At 37.7% G+C, this 20,902-nt stretch overlaps 1 protein-coding gene across 1 annotated transcript in view; it reads right to left on the bottom strand.

Moving 5' to 3' along the window:
* Window positions 1–299: 299 nt before the first annotated feature.
* TCF7L1 (transcription factor 7 like 1) overlaps window positions 300–20,902 on the bottom strand; it is a 59,814-nt gene continuing 39,211 nt past the window's right edge. Inside the window, exons 4-12 of the mRNA XM_081961143.1 lie at window positions 14,088–14,171; window positions 10,216–10,348; window positions 9,857–9,959; window positions 7,778–7,861; window positions 6,106–6,249; window positions 4,817–4,976; window positions 3,449–3,556; window positions 2,075–2,135; window positions 300–1,390 (exon numbers count right to left, since the gene is read on the bottom strand). Coding sequence (XP_081817269.1) covers window positions 960–1,390; window positions 2,075–2,135; window positions 3,449–3,556; window positions 4,817–4,976; window positions 6,106–6,249; window positions 7,778–7,861; window positions 9,857–9,959; window positions 10,216–10,348; window positions 14,088–14,171 — 1,308 coding nt within the window. The 3' untranslated portion in view covers window positions 300–959. The remainder of the gene's footprint in view (window positions 1,391–2,074; window positions 2,136–3,448; window positions 3,557–4,816; window positions 4,977–6,105; window positions 6,250–7,777; window positions 7,862–9,856; window positions 9,960–10,215; window positions 10,349–14,087; window positions 14,172–20,902) is intronic.

The raw sequence follows: 20,902 nt of genomic DNA, 5'->3' as shown, positions 1-20,902 counted from the left end.
ATTTCTCAAGATCTAAAGAAAGAATCTTCAGATGGGCTCATTCCAAGCAACATGTACAAATCACTTCTTTATATACACTTCATAATGTTTATTAGGGAAGGAATCATTTATGGTCCAGTTCTGGGAGTCAAAGGGCCCAAAATTTAGGCAGACAGAACCAACAGGCTAGACAATCTTAATATAAAGGCATCAGTTGCAAACACTTTTCCTCTTCGTGCATACTCATGAAGGGAAAAGGAGGGGTAGAGTGCAAGATGTATTAAATGTAAATTCTTCATTGAATACTCTCACACAGCAAGTTAAGATGCAGATTTATTTTCCCTACTGCCTGCTCCAGAAAATAATTCTGTAAGGAAATAGGATGGATTGTCCTACCATTTTCCCGGACAGTCACTCCAGATTACAAGAAATGTATTTGGCCTCCCCGAGGCTCGGCAGTTCTGAATATGACAGTGAGGTACTATATTTTTGTGGTACTGTGTCTTCTGGTAGATATTGTTAAGTCTCTTAGAAAAAGAATGGAACAGCGGGATGAGGGGAGAGGTCACATAAAACATTGTCTTGCCAAGGGAATGGGAGATAGCAAAAGTTAGCAAGATATCAAAAACATGCAAACACCATTGAGAGATGATCCATCTGTACAAGTCTACATGCCTGAGGCACTGACAGAAGCACAGGACTTGGCTTGTGTTCTTTGTTTTTCATTCTTTTCAGGGTTTTGTTAAAAAGTAGTTTTTGTTTTTCTCGTGGTGGTGGTTCTTAAAAAATAATAATAAAAAAAAATAGTCTTCAGACGGACTACTGAAAACAACTCTTGAGAGTAGAGCGCTTTCTTCCTCAAAGAGTCACCTTACGGAAGGGTTCAGAAAGGGTCAAATATTGACCAATAAATGGCTTTGTCTGCTTCGTAATCTCAACTGGGGGCTTTTAACAGGGAGACGAGTGTTGGGGAAGCTTCCTCATTCGGCTGGTTTGGTTACCAAGGAGAGCGGCTGGGCCTGTAACATAGCCAGGGCGGCCTGAGAAGACGAGATGGCTGCAAAAGTTGGAGGCGTAGTCAGGAGAGCCGTGGGGGCCATTGAGGAGAAGGGCAGAGCCCTGGAGAGGAGAGACTGGCTGGTGAGGCTTGAGGAAGAGGAAGCAGCCTTGCTGGGCAGGAAAGACGCCGAGTGCAGAGATAGCTGAGCCCTGGCTTCAGGTTTGGTGGTCAAGGAGAGGGGCTGTGCTTGCTCAGAGTGGGTGGCAGCGGGCGCTGCGGGCGATGCCAAGGCAGTGGAGGGGGTGGCTGGAGAATCTAACATGCTGCCATGGGAGGACGCAGGGCTGTCACAGGACTTGTCAGCTGACAGGTATGGCATGCAGGGCTTCTTGCTCTTCGAAGCCATTGGATCTGTTAATAACAAAGAGGGCAGAGGTGTATTGACTCCTTCGTTGTGTCCCACTTTTCACCACACTTGAAATTATCCTAATCTATTCTAATTTCATAAAAGCTGATGATTAGGCTAAAAAGAGAGTGGTTAAAGATGGAGCAGTTCCAAATGTACCATCCTAATGTAAATGGCAGGTGACACTTTTTCAGCCAAAGAGGGAAAGGGCTGAAACGATTAAAAGCAGATGGTTTCCTTGGTTGAAAAATTGTATTTATTCTGAAAGCAGCCATTCCCAGTCAGCATGGTAGTTAGGGCTGCACCAAAGCCACAGCACCAGAAGTATTATTCTCATAATGGCAACTGTCCAGAGGCCAGCTTATATTCTCTTTGAATTTTGTTTTTAGGAACCAACAACTTGGGAGTTATATTCTCTTCTCCCCCCCATCAATCTATCCCTTCAATATCTGTTCTCTTTTTAATCCTTGATGCCATTTTGAAACTCCTACCCAGATTAGGAAGGTAGGTTTCATGATACATTTACACATCCCCCAATTAGGAGACACTGTAAGACAAGAAATAGCAATTTTGATCTCGCCCACTTCCTCTCACTTGGAGAAATCGGTAGGTGGGATAGTGTTGTTATACTTGTTCAGGACCAGACTGATGGATTAGGACCAGATTGACCAAGTGGCAATGATACATACTTCCTGTGTCTTGGATGTGTTGCTGCGTTTGTTTCTCTCTTTTTCTTTTCTTTTTCTTACCCTGAAAAGGACAAGTGAGAATCACATTGTAGACTTATTTAAAAACTTATGATACTTAAGGAGGTAAATGCCATGCAAAACAATTTTATTTGAATAAGTCACTGTACTGGACAACTGCATGTCCTTTTTTTTGTAATTAATGATTTATGGTGAAGAAGACTGCCATAATAAAAAGATGTTCATCCAATTAAATACATATTGCAGAAAGACTATTTAAAAACAGAAACATTTGCTTTCGTAAACTCATTTTAAAACCAATTATATAACTGTTTATAATTATTCACTGAGCAGAAATACATTCTTTGTAAATCAAATTCTGAAGATTAAGAACAGTCTCAGACATGTGTATGAAGTGTCAAGAAACAGAAAAGGGCAACTGGCTGCAAATTTTATTTAGGTAGGGAGAAGAAGAAAAAAGCACAGAAAATTGGGGGCTTCATAATGAGATGCTTTGTTATGTATTATTTGACCATTCTATTATCAGAATTTTATCTTTTATTGTCTTTACTGCATAAATGGAAACTATGAAAAATTTCTAGTAAGCAACAAATAAAGGCAAATGTTGAGAGAACAAACAAAAATATTTTCCCAAAAGAGATTAACTGATTCTTCATCATTGTTTTAAGTATCTTAGTTTGCCCAAATAAGGGATTACTAAAATTTGTTCTGAAAAACTGAGTTTTACACGCTATAACCTTATGATTAATTTTAATCAATTCCTACTGGATTCTTCTTCAATCCCCCTTAAATCATTTTAGAAATGCATGGGCAAACATTCACTGAATATTCAGAAGTCAACTGCAGCTAATTGAGTCTCTCACTATTCCCTGCTGGGATTTATTACCTATTCCCAGCTTTTAACATTATTATTTCTTTGTGTTTTCTTCACATACTTCTGGTTGTTTAAGATGACCAAGCTGAGCCCGAGGGAGGGGTCAAACGCGACATAGGTCACGGGTCTCTGCGCACCCACAAGAGATCTATGTCCAGTTCACACTGAATGTTTTCTTAATTCCTACTCATTTCCCTTGACTATTAGTAGCTCAGATTTTTGTAGAGAGTTTATGCTTGCAATAAATCTTTATACTCATTTGAACGGCCTGAATCTCCCAATTTCTCCAAGGCTTGACAGTTTACAACTCAACTTTGGAGACAATTCCGAAAAATGAACCATAAATGAAAAAAATATTTAATTGTCTATAGTACTGGGTTGTGAATCTATAGATGCAGACTTCAGATCCCAAAATCTGAATGATATTGATGACCATTAGAAGTACCATTATTGAAGCATACATATCTGCAATTATGACTTACATAGTTATCTCGGGCAGACCAAGTAGGGTAGAGTTGAGAATGAAGCTGCCGTTCCTTCCGTGCTAACTCATAGTATTTGGCTTGCTCTTCACGGGACAATGAATGCCACTGAAGCATAGAAAAATATATTGTAATCTGAACATGGAACAAAGCTTTAAATGATGGTTTAAAATTACGGTACTCTTTATACAAAAACTCAAATGTTGATTGATTTTATCATTCCACTTCCAACATCGTACTGAGAAAATAACTGAAGGCACATGCATATTTGTAGCAACTTAAAACTACAAACAAAACTTTCAATGGCTTAATTCAAGTCAATGTTAAGAAAGTTTAAATTTCTTTTCCTCTTTTCTCATCAACCCATCCCAATCTAGGAGGATTGTGAAATCACAACACTGCAGCAACAGGCGACATTAAGGCAAAATTACACAGCCCAGGTGTATGTAAGCCTCACCTGTATGCAAGCTGCCAAAACCTGCTAGCCCAGCACATCTTTCTTAACAAAATAAAAACTATTCTGGTTCTCTATGCAATGGGAAAAAGTTGTTCAATCCTATGGTACACGCTCTCTATTATCCATTTTCTTTTTCATGATCCAGATGTTTTCTATCCCACTTTGCAACCTTGCCACTGCTCGTATGCATTCTTAACCCATCCACAGTATTCTGGCTCTGGATTTTGAGGTTACTTCAGAATAGACATGTGCCAGAGTTTCTGCCATTTTCTTTCATCTTTCCTGTTCCTCTAAATCAGGGGTGTCCAAACTTGGCAACTTTAAGACTTGTGGACTTCAACTCCCAGAATTCCCAGCCAGCTGGGAATTCTGGGAGTTGAAGTCCACAAGTCTTAAAGTTGCCAAGTTTGGACACCCCTGCTCTAAATGCTTCAGGTCCTCTTTCTCAACCAATATTCTCTACATCAGTGGTCCCCAACCTTTTTGGCATCTGGGACCAGTTTCATGGAAGACAATTTTTCCACAATCTGGGAGGGGATGGAACAATCCCACACATGCAGATGAAGCTTTGCTCGCTTGCTTGTTGCTTGCATGGACTGGTTCCTAATAAGCCACAAATTGGTACTGGCCCGGGGATTGGGGACCCCTGCTCTACATCCTTTTCTGAGTCATTTTATAATTGGACTTCTTAACATTCACAGATTCTTGGTTTATCCTCAGTCTATTCAACAGACAAGATACTCTTAAATCCCGAGTTTATAATCCCAGACAACTGACAACCTGCTCTATCTGGTGAGAAGATGGACTTTAAACTTTCTTAAAATGGCATTGTGAAACAACAAGCGAATTTTGAATGTCTCCGCAGCACATGACACAAATGGAGCAGAGAATTTAAAAAAGTGTTTTAATACCCGTCTTCCTAGGATCTGGTTGATAGCGGCACTCTCCTTCAACGTACACTCTGCCACAACCTTGGCGCGCATTTCCTTCATGTACAACATGAACGCATTCAGAGGCTTTTTTATATGGGGCTTCTTCTCCTCTTCCTTTTTGACAATAACAGGTGTTTTTCTGGAAGAGCCACATTTTTCATTACAGTCCCATAATCCACGTATCTACGCACTCTCTTTCCACCAACAAGGAACAGAAAACATGAGGCACAGTGAAGGATTATTATTTCTAACAAACTCTGTCACTCTTAGAAGTGGTTAGCTGCTTAATGAAGTTTCATTTCACGCCATGTCTATTGAGACAAAGGTACCGAAGAATACTGCAGAAATTGCTACGACTATGAAAAAAGCTTTCACTTTCAAAGCTGCGGCACATAGAAATTTTTATAGTGTGCAATATTCTGTACCTTTAACGGCTGATGGAAGAGGACTAAGATGGCTGTTCTTAACAGTTCATAAGCTAAGAGTAGTGTAGGGGTGATGTACACTTGCGTAGAACTTGCAATGAAGATAGTTGTCTGCTCTATCCAATTTATTCCAGCCATGTTGCACGTTAACAAGAGCTTCTTGATATTTTACCTAACTTAAGAGGAATCAAGGATTCCATATTGGTGTCCAGTTCAAGAAACACACAATTGTTGTTTCCATTTGTTTAAACAAGTTAGGAAAAGCATGCAGGGAGAAAAGCTTCTGGATTTCTTTCAAAGTCCTTAATCATAGCTCCATTTTCAGTGTCATGTAACAGAGAGGTAAGGGGTGGGAAGGAAGGGGCTTGCAGCTTATCATCAGAGGCATGAGCAACTATCCCAGCCATTGCCCAGCTGCCTTTTCTGCAGGGATGTTGCGGGAAAATGTTTTTTGTCCACACAGCTAGAGGCTCATCTGGCCCTTTTTGAACTTGATGATCATTGTTTTTCAAGCTTCCCTCCCCCTCGCGCCCAATCTTCTTCTGTTGTGTTCATTGTGCTAACGGCGGTGCCCTAATCCTTTTGCATTATTTCTTTCCATCTCTTTACTAGGCTGGAAGTATAAAAAGAAAAATAATGCATTCCAAAAATATTCATTAAATTATCTGGAGGGATTTTACAGTGCACAGTAAAGTTGCATTACCATGAATTTGTGAGGACGTACATGCATCCAAGTACATTGTAAAACATGTTAAGAAATAATAAATGGATAGCAACTGTTTCCCTATTAGACATTCCACCAACGAAGGCATTCAGGCAGCAGGCAGCTAACCTATTACTTACGCGCTTCCTTCAGGACTCAGGCTGGATGGGGTCGGCTCTTGTTTAACAATAGGCGACACAATGGTGGGGTGTGGGATTCCTGAGGGATGGATTCCATGTGCCGGAGGAGGAACCATATGAGGGGAAAACCTGCTAGACATCAAACTGAAGCACAAAGGTTGCATGCTGAAAACAAATGCTTCTCACAACTATTTTCATCATTATGGATCATCTATTTATTATTTCTTCATACCCCTTCCACTTTTTCTTATTTCTTTGGCATCTTGCCAGAGCCCCCAAAGGAACAGTAAAAACCTAAGGTCAATGGCAATAGCAGAAGGCCAACTTATGAATAACCAATTTATTGCGTTAACTGCTAAGGCAGAGAGAACTATTTGGACAGATTCTGGATGTCTTCTGTATAATCCACACATTTAAAAAAAAATTTAAAAAAGAGAAGAGAGGCCTATTTTTTATTCCTTATGAGAAATTTCTATTCATTCTGCTTTTTGGGACTTTTGGTCGATCAATCGTCAATTTCTCAAAAATGAGATCCAAAATGGCAAATTATTGATTCACTGCATTTCCCCGAATCAAGTCATACAAGGAGGGTTTCATTTCCTTATTTTATCCCTGCAATAACAACATTGTGATGTGGATTGGGCTAACACTGGCACACCCGGGTCACCAAATTAGTTATGTAAACAAATGGGAATATGAACCAAATCTAGCACCTTAACTGTGCTGACCCTCAACTGTAGAGAAATCAAGAATCATGAAGGTGAAAAATAGCAACAGCATTATCAGAATGATTATATAAACCGGGGTGTCAAACTCAAGGCCCATGGGCCAGATCCAGCCCACAGGCTGCTTAGATCTGGTCCACAGAGCCATCCTGGAAACAGTGAAGGACCGGCCTGCGGTGCCTCAGCTAGCGAAAATGTTTTCACTGGCAGAGGGTTGCAGGAGGCTGTCGCAGCCAAAAACAGAGCTCGGGACCCCCCACAGGCACCCACGACATAAGTGACATCGAACTGACCATGCCCCCCTGGCCACGCCCCCTCCCCAGGTCAAACACAACCCTGATGTGGCCCTCAATGAAATCAAGTTTGACACCCCTGATATAAACCATTAATGTAGAAGATGCCCTTCCACATGTGTTCCATGGAATCTTTAATGGCTCTTTGATGGAGGTCCCATGAAAAAGTAAAACCCCCAGCCAAAAGGTTCACTTGAACACTGCCATTTTTCTACTAACAGAACTTTCACTCTTGATCAGGGGTTCAAGGATTTGTTCTTAAAAAAATAATAGATTTAAAGTTTTCAAAACCCCTGTTTTAGAGAGTACCAATTGCTAATTTAATTAAGTAAACCTCTTCCCCCTAAATTTGCTTCTAATGGGAAACTATAGAAATTTAAGTATCAAAAAGCTGTTCATCTGGTATCCCCTTTAGATACAGTGATAGTTAACTTGCTATCTGGGCCAAATCAGGTCAGATTGTATGTTGCCTTTACACAAATGCCTACTTCTTTCATGAATATCTCCACATACGTAAGACATAAATCATGTAGAATTTCTTTTATGAGATAACAGATGGGTGTATGAGTTCTTGACTCTAGTTTGACATAGCATGTACAGATACAGTTTTGCTAGTTCAGAGAGAATTAGACCCAGATTCCCATTTGAACGCACCTGGACATTGAGGCATTCATGGCCAAGGCAGGATATGGATGTCTAAACCCACCTGGAGGAATGGAATACACTGGCTGCCCTTGCCTAAAATGGACAAGACAAGTTCTCATTACAATTGCCAACAAATATATTTCTTATCCCAAATTACAAAACTAATCACGTGACTGCTAATATTGTAAGTTCCTAGAAATTATAAAACATTCAGTGCTATGTAGTCTTTATTTCTCTATGACAGGGGTGTCCAAACTTGGGAACTTTAAGACTTGTGGACTTCAACTCCCAGAATTCCCCAGCCAGCAGAGCTGGCTGGGGAATTCTGGGAGTTGAAGTCCACAAGTCTTAAAGTTCCCAAGTTTGGACACCCCTGCTCTATGACTTCACTGAACATACATGGAATATATTATAAAGTATATTTACCTCCTAAGAATCACATTTAAAAAAACACACCAGTATTTGCAAGTATCTGTTGCCATTAGTTGGTGCTGTAGACCTTGACCTTCTCCATCGCCAAACCCAGATTCCCAACCCTTGATCAATTTCCCCCATAACTTTCTTCTCTTGGTAAAATCCCAGATGACTTAAAACGTTATCGTAGAAACAAAACCCACAAGATATGGTCCACAAAAATCATGCATAGTTCAGTAGGGCAGTTTTAAAACCATCTTTCAATGTAAAGGCTTTCTATATATGAGATATCCAGTGCATTATAAGTTTAGTCTCTCCATTCAGATCCCTTTTGAAGACCCTCCACAAACTTCAACTGGGCCAGAATGTAGCACTATGAACAGCGACGTTCAAGTCTCCGTATGCCCATGTAACTTCTGCCTCTGCTTTGTGAGCTGCAATGGTTGCCGTTTGTTTCGGGGTGGAATTAAAGGTGCTGGTGGTTACCTGTAAAGCCCTATATTCAAAGGACCTGATTACTTCAGGGGGCACCTGTCTCCCGTAACATCTGCCTGGCCTATTTGATCCTGCAGGATTTTTTTCAATTAAACAATGTCATCTATTGGTATAGGTATGCAAAAGAATACCTTCACTGTAACATTGCTTGCCCTCAGGAATGAAGACCCCACCACCACCACCACCACCACCACCAAAATTTACTGGTACAATATGAAAACCTAGTTTTCACCCAGTCCTTCGGCAAGGGAAGGTGACAGCTCCTTCCCCCCCCCCCCTCAATCTGGTATCATTCTCTCTTTTACATTTTATTGATTTTGTTATCATTTTTGTTTCATTGTCACTGACAATTGGGTGACATACTACTTTAATGAATTATTGCTACTATTATTACTATAAATGTGTAAGAAAAAAACAATGAATACAACAGATGCCTGAATCAAGGCACCCTTATAGGCAGCAAAACTCGCATAGTAGTTTTCTCCAGGTCTATCAAGACTTATGTCTCTTTCACAACTTTTAGTTGTCATGACCAACGACTCTAACTAATTTAACAATGAGTTAAATTTCCAGTTATATATGAACTGACTGAATCTTTTCAAATTCTTCTCAGGCTTCCTTGTGATATGAATACAATGCAGGTACTGCATTATTGAAACTAATGAAATCTCTACATTATAGTACAATAATGTACTATTGAGGACGTCAACACAAATACTGACTTGTATCACAATTTAATTGTAGACATCCCAACTATATATATATATGATCATATTTATCACTCTGATCATTACAATAAACTCAATTGTACTTTTTTTTTTACTCCTCCGTGTTTGTAGGCCTTAGCATATGAATGACCTTGGAATTGTTTTGAAGATAAAAGAAGAATTTGAGCTTCATAAATAAAGGATGTCACATGGATGGTATATCAATGTGACTGTAATGTGCACCTACGTGTGTTAAATCTTATCCTGACAAACTATGGAGAAAAAGTCTCTTGAGCAGGTGAACTTTTTAGCTAACTCAAAAAAATTACAGCACCTGTGGCTTCATGAAATTGATTTATTTCAGAAGGAACCCATATTGGGGTCAAAAACTTTGTACTGAATGAAGAAGACAAACGGGCACTGTAAAGGGAAAAACAAAGCCAGAAAAGATATTTAGAGTGGAAATTCCTACTGTGGTACGAGCCATCCCAAAGGGTGAGGAATTTGTCCAATGGCACCAGAAGACAACGGATAATAAGGAGAGAGTTCTGAAGGGTGGGGCGGCCGTGGAATTCCTGATAGTGAAGAAACAATAATATACATTAAGAGATTCAGTCTCTCATTAGAATTCTTTTCAATTCTAAACTAGAATCCCTACCTCCCCTCTAGTTAGAAACATGTAGATAACTTTTTGTTTTCACAAATATCTGCTGACAAACTTACATTTTTGTCTTGACTCTTTCCCCCTCAATTTATTTCTGCTTTTCTCTTGGCAAGGCACCCAAACACTTTGATAGGCTTTGGATAAGACCGTGATTTTCAAACACTCACCTGTCTTTGGGTCAATCTCTGGGGAGAGGTGGGAAGGTGGTGAACTTGGTGAAAAGTGATCATTGCTATAGGTGATGAGTGGTGTCAGTGGGTGCATATGATGTGGATGTTGAACTACAGGAACCTTGTTTGACTGCAAGAGAAAAGCAAATATATGTATATATATATCTGTAATTAAATGCAGCATTTACTTCTATTTTTAAATCATTTATTCCCTTAAAAAAACAAGGGAAGAGGAAAAAACACAATTTGGAAAGTTAATTTTTCTATTTTATACACATACCGTATTTCCCTGAAAATGTCTTATTTTCTTTGACCTGCGAAATAAGCGCTTGGCCTTATTTTCGGGGAGGTCTTATTATTTTTGAGGTGCGGGAGGAGAGCGTGGTCACCTCATGACTACTGCTGTGTTGCAATATTTTGGGGGATAGGGCTTATTTTAGCGCATGCACTCAAAAGCCCGATTGGGCTTATTATCCGGGGAGGTCTTATTTTCAGAGAAACAGGATACTCACATATATAGCATAGATTTAAAATAGATCTAATACATGAAATAAAATTTTCAGTATGGAAAGAGCTATTTGGTTGGCAGTGTGCTTGAGTTTTCTTCACTCTTAATTTATCTTTACTATAAATTAAAGGCACCAAACACAACAGAAATTGACAAGACCGCCAATGTCCCTTGACTGAACAAGCTATTTCCCTCCAATTAACTGTCATTAAACCATTATTTTTTATAACTTTTAAGTGTGCTCAGTGTCCTTTGATAACAATCATTGACAAAGGCATTTTTAATGACCCCCAAAAATCTGATACTCAAATATATTTACATAACTAACACTTTGATGAAGGTGTTTGCAAAATAGCTATGCTGATGCTCCCCCAGCAATATCTGTTCTTCTAAGTGATTGATAATTCTATCTTCAGTATTGTTTTCAACAATTTGATCTGGAACAAATAGTAGGGTAACTTACCTACTCCTTTAATAAAAGGGGGGTATAACATTGGCTGATTTTCAGGGCTCACATTTTAGGGTAGGGGTGGCTATTTTATCACAGAGCTCAGCTTTTTTGAAAACTCAGATTTGACTTCTGTAAGAATAATCAGTAGTGTTCTGTTTGAGCTTGTTAATTTTTAATTTGTTAATTACCAGTTGGTCTCTTGCCGCCTGTAAAGGCCATTCGGGTCTTTAAAAGTTAAAGAAAGTTCTGAGGTGCAAAAAAGACACAAAGTCAGTTTAATTTATTGGCTATCTCTCTTTTAGTGTGCCTTTTATTCCTTTATTATTTACTCATCTCTGCTGGTTCCTCCTCCTGATAATTCCTTTTACTCTCAACATTCCAGCAGTATGCTCCTTAAAAATATTTTCCATTTGTCTTATCAGCAAATCTGTTTTGCCATCGTCTATACTGCTATCTATTTTCATTTTGGCAATATTTCCATTTTTAAAAGAAACTTTCTTGCTTTTTTCCTATCTCTTGATTATGTTCATAAACAACATCCACATCATCTTGGACTTCTTCACACCTTTCTTAAGCTGTCCAAGCCTGCTCTAGAGAAGATCCTCTCATTTCGGCACAATCTAAGAACTGGATCCAAAATGAAAACTTGAAAGCACTTCATAAGAAGGTTGTGAGGAATCCTATCAAGAAGTATAAATAAGATTTCTTATAAATGGTAGTAAACAGCCAATCGTAATTCTTTAACCATTTTGCCTGTATACTCTTTAAGATATGATAATATTTTCCAGAATCATATAATGCTCACCATTCTTAACACAAGCTAGTTGTGGTCTAATCTATTCATTTTAGGATCACCAGATCATTTCTGGGAAAGGCTAAAGGCTTGCTTTGTTTTGTCTTCTGCTGCTAGTACATGTTGCAAAATAATTAACTAGCACACATCCCATCTTGTCCTAAAACAACCATACTGGCAAAAAGTCCATTTTTCTTTTTAGCCAAATTCAGATAAGCTAAGACATAAGCTATTTAGGGATCTAAACCTTGTATCATCATCCTTAGTATCGAGATCAATATTGGAGCCCTTTCTCTGGGCCACCATAACTTTGAAGGCAAGGGAGGTGGCAACCATTTTTTTTTAAAAAAAAAGTTTTATTAGTTTTTACAAATTTTTTAAAGGAAAAAGGGTAAAAAAATGGGTATAGAAAATTTTGACAGCTACATCATGCGGGGGAGGGTAATCCCCCCCCCCAATCTCGTAACTTTTACAAAAAAAAAAGTAGAAAAAGCATCAATATTTGAATAGATATTAGCAATTTTGGTTTTACATTAAATCATCAGTGTATTTAATCATTTTTTGTATCACTTCCGGGAGGTGGCAACCATTTTTGATGATAATACCCTCAACTTTCAAGCCCATTTTAGGGAGATCTGCCTGGTGCATTCCTCCCACTCCCCCAATACAAATTTTACTGATAAATTACTGTCCTTTTAAAGGACGTGTCTCAGAAAGTTCTTTAACTAAAGTAATTTAAATAAAAGTCATTGAGTTTTGACTATAAAAAAAATATTCAAAACTTTTAAAATGAACACATATTTCCCAAGAAATTTAACTACATAATACGAACAGAAGTATTATTTAGGTAAAACCTGATTTCTGGCAATTTCATGGACAGATCCATATAGTTTTCTAGGAGGAAGTATTTAGCCCCTGCTACCATTGTAGATAATTTTTCAATTTCCCAATCTACTCCATCCTTGATATATTCTAAAGATATCCCATATAAGCAACTACTAACTAGGCCCGATGTTTCTTAGGTTTCAAGCGTAGAAGAGACTAGCCTGGTGCAGCCATCTCAAGAATGGCAGCCTCGTGAACTCAAGCTATGCACCATTTAACAGATTGAAATATGGTGAAGCCACACGGAAAGTTGCAAATAGCAATCACAAGACCATGTTGTCATCATGGCTGAGCATCCAAGTGTCCGGATGGTGATCACGTGATAGTGGAGGTGCTGAAATGAGCAGTCAATGAATAAATGAACATGTTGTTTTACAGGTATTAAAGCTCAATATTAAATATTCGGGAAAGTTGTGTTTAGCAAGCCAATCCCTCTAAGAATTTTTAAGATTTTAATTTCAGCTGCAACTTTTAGTGTTATTCTCTTTGTTCTGCCATGTAATTTGCTATTTACTGTATAAAACTCTCTCAAAAATATTTCATTTTACTTTCTAAAATCGTAAGATTATTTCAAATCAATTGCAGCAGTGCAATTTCTGTCATCATGAATGCTCAGAAAAATCTGAAAAATTTCTTTCAGCATGAATACACTGGAAGGTCTGGGCTGCGTGATACAATGCAGATCAAGGCTGTTCAATCTGTAGTAATGGGGGTGTGGGGAGGAGTTGAAAGATCCCCTTTTCAGTAAATTAGGAGTATCACTGTCTTATTTTGCCATTGAAACAAAAGATTCTTCTAGTCACATGTTTTTATGTTGGACTCATGAAAACCTAAGTCGAAATTCAAAGCCTGAGGCACAGATATTTTAGACACAGCTGCAAGATATTATGCCTTGAAAATTAACTGTCTCATTTTTCAAGTTGTTTTTTTCTTGAGTTTCTTTTTGCTAAACTAAAGAATGCTTCTTTAGAACACTTGTGGTAGTGATGAAAATGCTCTTCGTAACAAACTAGTATCATGTGAGATAGATATCTATCACACAATAATTTATAAGGAATCATCTTTCCCTTTATTTTTTTAATTAGAAATTCAATTTTTATGCCCCACACCTTGAACATAATAGCCTCAGTCATTCTAACTGTGCTGAGGGAATATGGATGTAGGTGTATATATTCATAAATAAATTTTCATTTAACAACCACAAGACCTATAAATAAACCACTAGCACTTACTAAATGGGCAGGAGAGGGAGATCTTGCATCCTTTAGTGTAGCTCCAGATGGTACATCTAGAAGTGGCCATTTCACCTGAAGATACTGAAAGAAATCAGATTAAAGAAATCAGATAAACAATCACAATGAAAAAATAATATTTTTTTCCAAAGCTTAAATTGTCCAAGTTTAGTTTAATACAAAGGTTGTTTTTTGGTGGGTTATTTTTTAATATCAGAAATCTCTTCAATGGTTGTGGTGTATTTTTAGCCTAACACCAAGATAGTATTGTAATTCCTGAGGATTTGGTTCCTCAGCATTGGTTTTCAAGCTGCTTAGGTAACCTAAAAATAATAAATTATAGAATCTTGTTTCTAAGTAAATATTAGAGTATATTTCTTACATGAAATGGGATGGGGAACAACCGATTCAGCAAAAATTAGGTACTAACACTATATACCAAATGTTGTACAAGCCAACCATAAGAAAATCTAATTGCACTGATTAATGTATCTTCAGTTTATCAGCATTCAATAACTATTGATTTATTCTATATTTCAATGGTCAAACTGAGAATAAATAAGCCAAATCATTAATGTTCAATATAAACTATTTAAAACAAATCCACCAAAGTAGCCTTCAAAGCTTGAAGCATGCTCATTAATTTTAGGCTGATTTCACGTTCAAATGTAAATATGAAAATGCATTTTTCTATAATTTTCTAGCATCGATAACATACATTTGTCTTTGTTGCTGGACATAATAAAGCTATTTTGCATTGTATTTCTAGCAGAGAAAGATAAGTATCTCATGCCATTATAGCTGAATACATGGGTCCTGTGAAATGTTGGAGGTTTGAGAATGTGGACTGGATGAGTTGCAGCTGTGCAATGGAATTTCCCTAACACACAAATCTTCATGATGTAAAACAGCTGGAAGGAAATCCCAGCATGCTTTGTTTGGAGGCTGAACAACCAATAATTTAAATGGAAGATTAACCCTTCAACTTAAAACAAACTTTCAGATTTCCTCTAACTATTTATTTCAGGTGGGAAATGGTGCATAAATGCCGAGAAAACTGCAGTCTCTTAAAAAACTTAAGACAACTATTCTTAGACCAAAACAAGAAAAGTAAAAGCATTTTTTAAAATCAGATAAATTGTATTTCCTTTGCCACCTATCTAATTCAAATCATGCAAGCATAATTAATATTGACAATATTTTGGTAGTGGCATGCATGCAAGTTATCTTGATCTATTTCTGTTTTCATATCTTTTTTAGATATTACAAACTTTTAGAACGTATTTAAAGCATATAAATGCTTTAGAACTTTTTTTCAGCTAATAGAGGATAAACTGATATCATCCTTTCTATTGAGTGATTTGCAAGTTTTTCACACAATGAAATATTGTTAAAACCTTTTCAGTATTTTGGAAAGGATAAGCTAAGAGCAAAGAGTTACAAAATTCACACATATAATAGTCACATTAGCATTTTTTTACAATTTTCAACATGTTTGTGTATGGCAGAAGAAATACAGCAATTGAATAAAGAATACTTTTGGCTGACAGCATATAAAATATTCCACATGCCTGGACAGATTGCCTTGAAAATTACCTTGAAAGTAGAAGGCCCAGAAGACAACCGTTGAATAGATTTGTTCAAAAGAGAACTGAAATACAATCTGGCTGCTCATTTCATTACAACAATTAACCACTAAATTCCACATTCCACGTTCATATAGATATTTGTTTTACAGTATTCATAATATACCCCAATCTTAATGGATTCTATAGGTTGGACAAAACGGTTTAGGGTAAGAAACAAAAAACATTCCAAAAAGTTTTGCCTCCAGTCACATCATCTTCAGAATATTTTAATACTCTTATGCCTTATTCTCTCTAAATTACAATAGTGCTATAATTCCTTGCAGACAAATTGAGAAGGCAGTGCCCTTTAGGGCATTCAAATCAATAACCTTGGTTTGTAGACCAAAGTACATTAAACTCACAAGAATCAATTTCTTTAAACGAACTTTTGTTTTGAAAGGTCTATTTTCTTATCTCTACTATCTCAATATTGTCCCCTTAAGTGTTAACAACCAGAAATAGTTTTTTTCAAAAAAAAATCCTTATGTTGCGAAATTCCCATTTAAGACCTGGGTTAGGATCTGTTATCTAAGGAGCATCTTCACTAGTTTGTATCAACTGGATTTTTTAAGTGGATGTAATGAGGTTCTCCATCAGGTCGTCTGTCCCCCCCCCATCAAAGTTGGCTTTAAAAGGCAGATTTTTCTAGTGAATTTCTGAAATTATAAAATTTATTGAATTCTCTTTCTTGATGAGGCTCAACTGGTACTCACATTAGCATAATTTGAGTGCCTAATGAAAGCACTATTTTCCTCAGTTTTCATTTGTATTTTAGATTTTGAACAACCTTCTTACCATTGCCTAGCTTGTATGGTTTTTCATTTTGATTTTATTTTTTCTTATGTTTTTATTCAGATTGTACATTTTAATGTATTTTATTGCAGACCACCTAGAATGGAGCTATTGGGCAATTCTACATTTTAAAATAAATGTGATAAAAATAAACAGACATGGTTCACATTCACACTAACTGCACTTGCAAGTTAGGACGTGAAGTAAGAAATGCACTGGGATTCACATTTCAGCTTTAAATGAGCAATAAATTCAGTTGAATTATAGTGGGAAAATTTAAGTGTTGAATGTCCTACAAGAACAATCTAAAACAAATTGTACCAGCAGTTTGAGATATTTTTTTTATCATTCCAAGAAGAGAGTTGAGAGTTTGAAAAAGGTCATTTAGACCTTACAGTCCAGCTCCCTACTCAGTGAAGGAATGCAAATTAAAACACCCCAGACTGATGACAATCTAATTTCTACTTGAACACATCTAGTGAAAAACTCCACCCACTATCTCTCAGATAAGAGGTTCCAATGTTGAACTCTTACTCTCAGGAAGTTTTGATCTAGTATTTAATTGGACTCTGCCTTTCTGTAACTTAAATCCGAGAACAGGTCTTGCCCTCCCCTCTTACATGACATCCGTTCACGTATTTGAATTGTGCTATCATATATCAGTGGCCTTTTCTCAAGCTTAGACCCAAGCATATCCTAAAAACTTTAAATTCATCATCTTGACTGTTCTTTTCTGCACCTATTCAAATTTCCTTCTTAAAATCTGGTGGATTTGGAGAGCTGTATACAGTTCCTAGTGGACAGACCAAACCCTATGCTCTCTGAGGCCTAGTAAAGATATAGTTAATACTTTCACAGCAGTATCGAGCTTTTATGGAAAGCAGCTTTATTTGTTAGCATCCAGCACAAGATTAAGGCCAGATTTCACATTCCTCCTCGGGAGCAGAGCAAACATTTTGAATTTTAGAGCTACTGCCAATTTTGTTATATTTTTTTAAAAAAATATGAAAGTATTCAGGATTTTTCCCTTTGGAGATGAGAAGCAAAAATTGGAAAGTGACCAATGAAGAAAGCACCTTTGGACAAAGGAAGCGGGATTTGTGAATACTTGACATGAAACAGGAAGAGAGCTTATCTCATTCCCATAAAACACACAAATAGCCTACTGTAACAGACTGCTTTGTCCACAATGGAGAACTGTTTTTCTTCAACCTTTTACATTTTAGCTGTAAAATTCAGCCTCAAAACTTCAAACTGAATACAGCCAAAACTAACAATACCAGGATAAAAGTGAATGAAAATGCACAAGCAAACATCCTTCCTCCTAAGCAAAGGAAAAGACAACTGGCCTCCCAACACCAACCATGAGCCAAAAGGATTATTTCCTTCAAAATAACTCCTTTAGGCAGCAATTAAAGAGCAATTCTTATAAACTTGATGAACCATTACAAAAAGGATACTGATAGTTATTACAACAAAGCGTCACTTGCAAGGATTCACAAATTTAAGTTCAAGCAGTTAGTTTCTACAAGCTTAAGCTTGGTAGCCTAATATTTTTCTGTAGGCAAGATCCCATGATATGCTGAAGATGACTGCGTTGTCCCTAAGTAAAGATGTATACCTTAGTACTGCAATAATTACAGACTGTGTCCATAAAGTCCACCAATCTCCTATTTGTTTCCTTGCAGACATCATGTTTGGCATCAGTGCCTGATGATATTGCCTAGTTGGGTAACGCAAGCAAATAAGCTCACAGAGCAACAAGAACTCTACAATTCAACTCTGAGGATTTACAATGGCAATTTAAACTGTACTAAGCTAGTCCATCTCTCAATCCTTTAGTTTTTAGAGGACAAGACAGACCAGAGAATAAAAAAGGAATACAGCAAAAATGCCATTCAAATCAATCCAATGCTTAATTCCTGCCTGAGACTGAATAACAAGCAAAGGCAACAGAAGTAATTTGAAGTATAGATCAAGATTATAAGTAACACTCTTTTTTAAGCCATACTCTGGAATACTTCCTAGCACGGAGAATATGTTAAAACCAACTACAATATGAATATGATGCAAACACTGTAGTAGATAGGATTTTTTTCCCTGCATGATTTCAACTTGGGCTCTAGAACTGCTGGTATTAGTTTTCTCTCTATATGTGCTGGATTGCAGCTTCTATTAATCTCAACTGGTATGATTACCGATTAGTGGTGTATTTCTAGTTGAAGATGATAAAATATCATGGCAAGGGCATATATGTAGCATGAAACTGAGAAAGCCCAACACAGTCACTGCTTCTGCTCAGAAACTATTCAACTTTTAAATTTTTCTTTGCACACTGCAACGGCAACTGTGGAGTCTGGTGCTATGACAAATTTCTTACATCAAGTTTCTGAATTTCATGTGTTTGACATCTGTAGCTGCTAACACTTCATGGTAGCACTATGGACACTGTGATATCTAAATTCCCTTTTCCAGCAACAACGTTACACTTCCAAAATTGTATTTTCTAATTCTGGATTTCATTTGATTTTGTTGCTGTCTACTATGGTTAGTCATAGGCAATAACTATTATGACCACACCCTAGAGCCAATAATTTTAGATTGTTGCTTTTTTCAGAAAATAATGTGATACAAGGAAGAAAGGATGCGACACTAGAGTGGAAAATAACACAGAGCTTAGAAAACAACATTGAGTTGCCACTGAGATTTCCGAAGCTAGTGCTGACGCTTTGCCCTTTGTGCAGAGCTGGGCACAGGACCTGTAATCAGATCTTAGTCTCCAAGGTTCCTGCAACAGCCAATTGAGGAAAAGGCAGGGAGCCAAGGCTGTCATCTGTACAAGGAGTATGTTTGGTATGCAGCTGGCCCCATGACTCCCAACAAGCTAGCTCAATGACCTACAGTACACTCTGGACTGTGAGTACAGTAGTAGTAGTTTCCTAAATGACTGCCTTTGATCTACTCTCCAAGACCTGAGATCAAAGCGGCTGCTTAGATTGGGGAACTCCCTGGATCTGGCTGCTGTACAGCTCCAATCTGTTTCCAAACATTGAGTGGTGGTGTGAGTTCATTTGCCGTTTACTGCAAAGTAATTTTAAAAGACACCTATAACAGCCGGTGTTACTAGGGCAGCAAGCCCTACTCCATTCGATGACTCAGCTTTCTTGGAACCTCTGAATGGAGAATGACAGGGAAGGCAAGACACCTAAAATACCTAAGTATACACAGAAAAAAACATACTAATTAAAAGTCCTACATGTCGTCATTTTCCAGCTGTATATCTTACACTCCACCCTTCTTTTCTGCTCAGCACGCTTGGTCACAAAGTGAGCTTTCTAATCCATTTTACAAGCAGAGAAACCGCTGCAAACTGGGCTGGTGTTTTTTTTTTTTTAAAAAGAGCTATTAAAAAAAGCATTTTTTTTACCAAGTTCAGAGAACAATGTGCAAGGCTGGAGACATATTCTGAGAAAATACAAGGAATGGGAAAAGTATAAAAGGGTTGATGTGGAAAGTTGAACAACACCTCTGAATTCAAGAGAGCACCTCTTGTGCTGGAATCCATGTGCAAAAAAAAAAAAAGAGGAAAAAAGAGCTGGCAAGTGAGTGAATGGCATATTGAAGCTATAAAAGTTTCAAAATGGTTACATTCCAGAGAGATTAGAACAAGCCCTCCTTGCTTGTTACCTTCCTTTTCTTCCTCCTCTCAGCAACTGGGAGAATGAAAAGGATTTTAACTATTTCTCTCCCACATGCTGTTGTGCCACACACACAGTACAATGCATCCTGCTGTCTGCAAATTAACCTGCCATTTGCCAAACAGCTTCTCCTCAGCTGGGGATTAAGATTCACCAATTCATACAATTCACTGGGTCTGCAAACCTAAACCTGAACAATGGGGTATAGACAACAGGCCGTGACTTGCCCACATCTGCTATAGTCATTTCAGGAACAGGTCTTTACTCTGGGAGAAGCCTGTAGTAAACTAAGAGGAGGAAGGAAAAGAAAAAGAGAGTTGCTACAGCCAATTAGGAATGTTTTTAAAGGTCAGATTTCCTGCATTCGAACAACGAACGGCAAGGTTCACTTTGCTTTACAAGTATTTAATACACTGTGTGGGGTTAAATGCTCATAAAAATCTTTAGCTCGCATACCACAGAGTCCTAAAACTTTAAAACTGCGACCAGTTGCAAATAAGGAGCGATCGGCTTCACAAGACCTCATCGCACATTAAAAGCACGTGTTAAAGAAATATTCAAATTATGGCGTCTCATGGCCATAACCTGCCTAATTTTAAACAATTGAATTTGGACTGGAGTTGAAACATGTGGCGGGAGAAACTGAAGGAGGATATTACAAGCAATATATGAACTTGAAACCCCCACATCACAAGAT

Source organism: Natrix helvetica (assembly GCF_964273705.1).
Source record: "Natrix helvetica genome assembly, chromosome: 8".
NCBI classification, from domain to species: domain Eukaryota; kingdom Metazoa; phylum Chordata; class Lepidosauria; order Squamata; family Natricidae; genus Natrix; species Natrix helvetica.
Note: the sequence above shows the minus strand (reverse complement) of the source record. Positions and strands in the feature narration are given on the sequence as shown.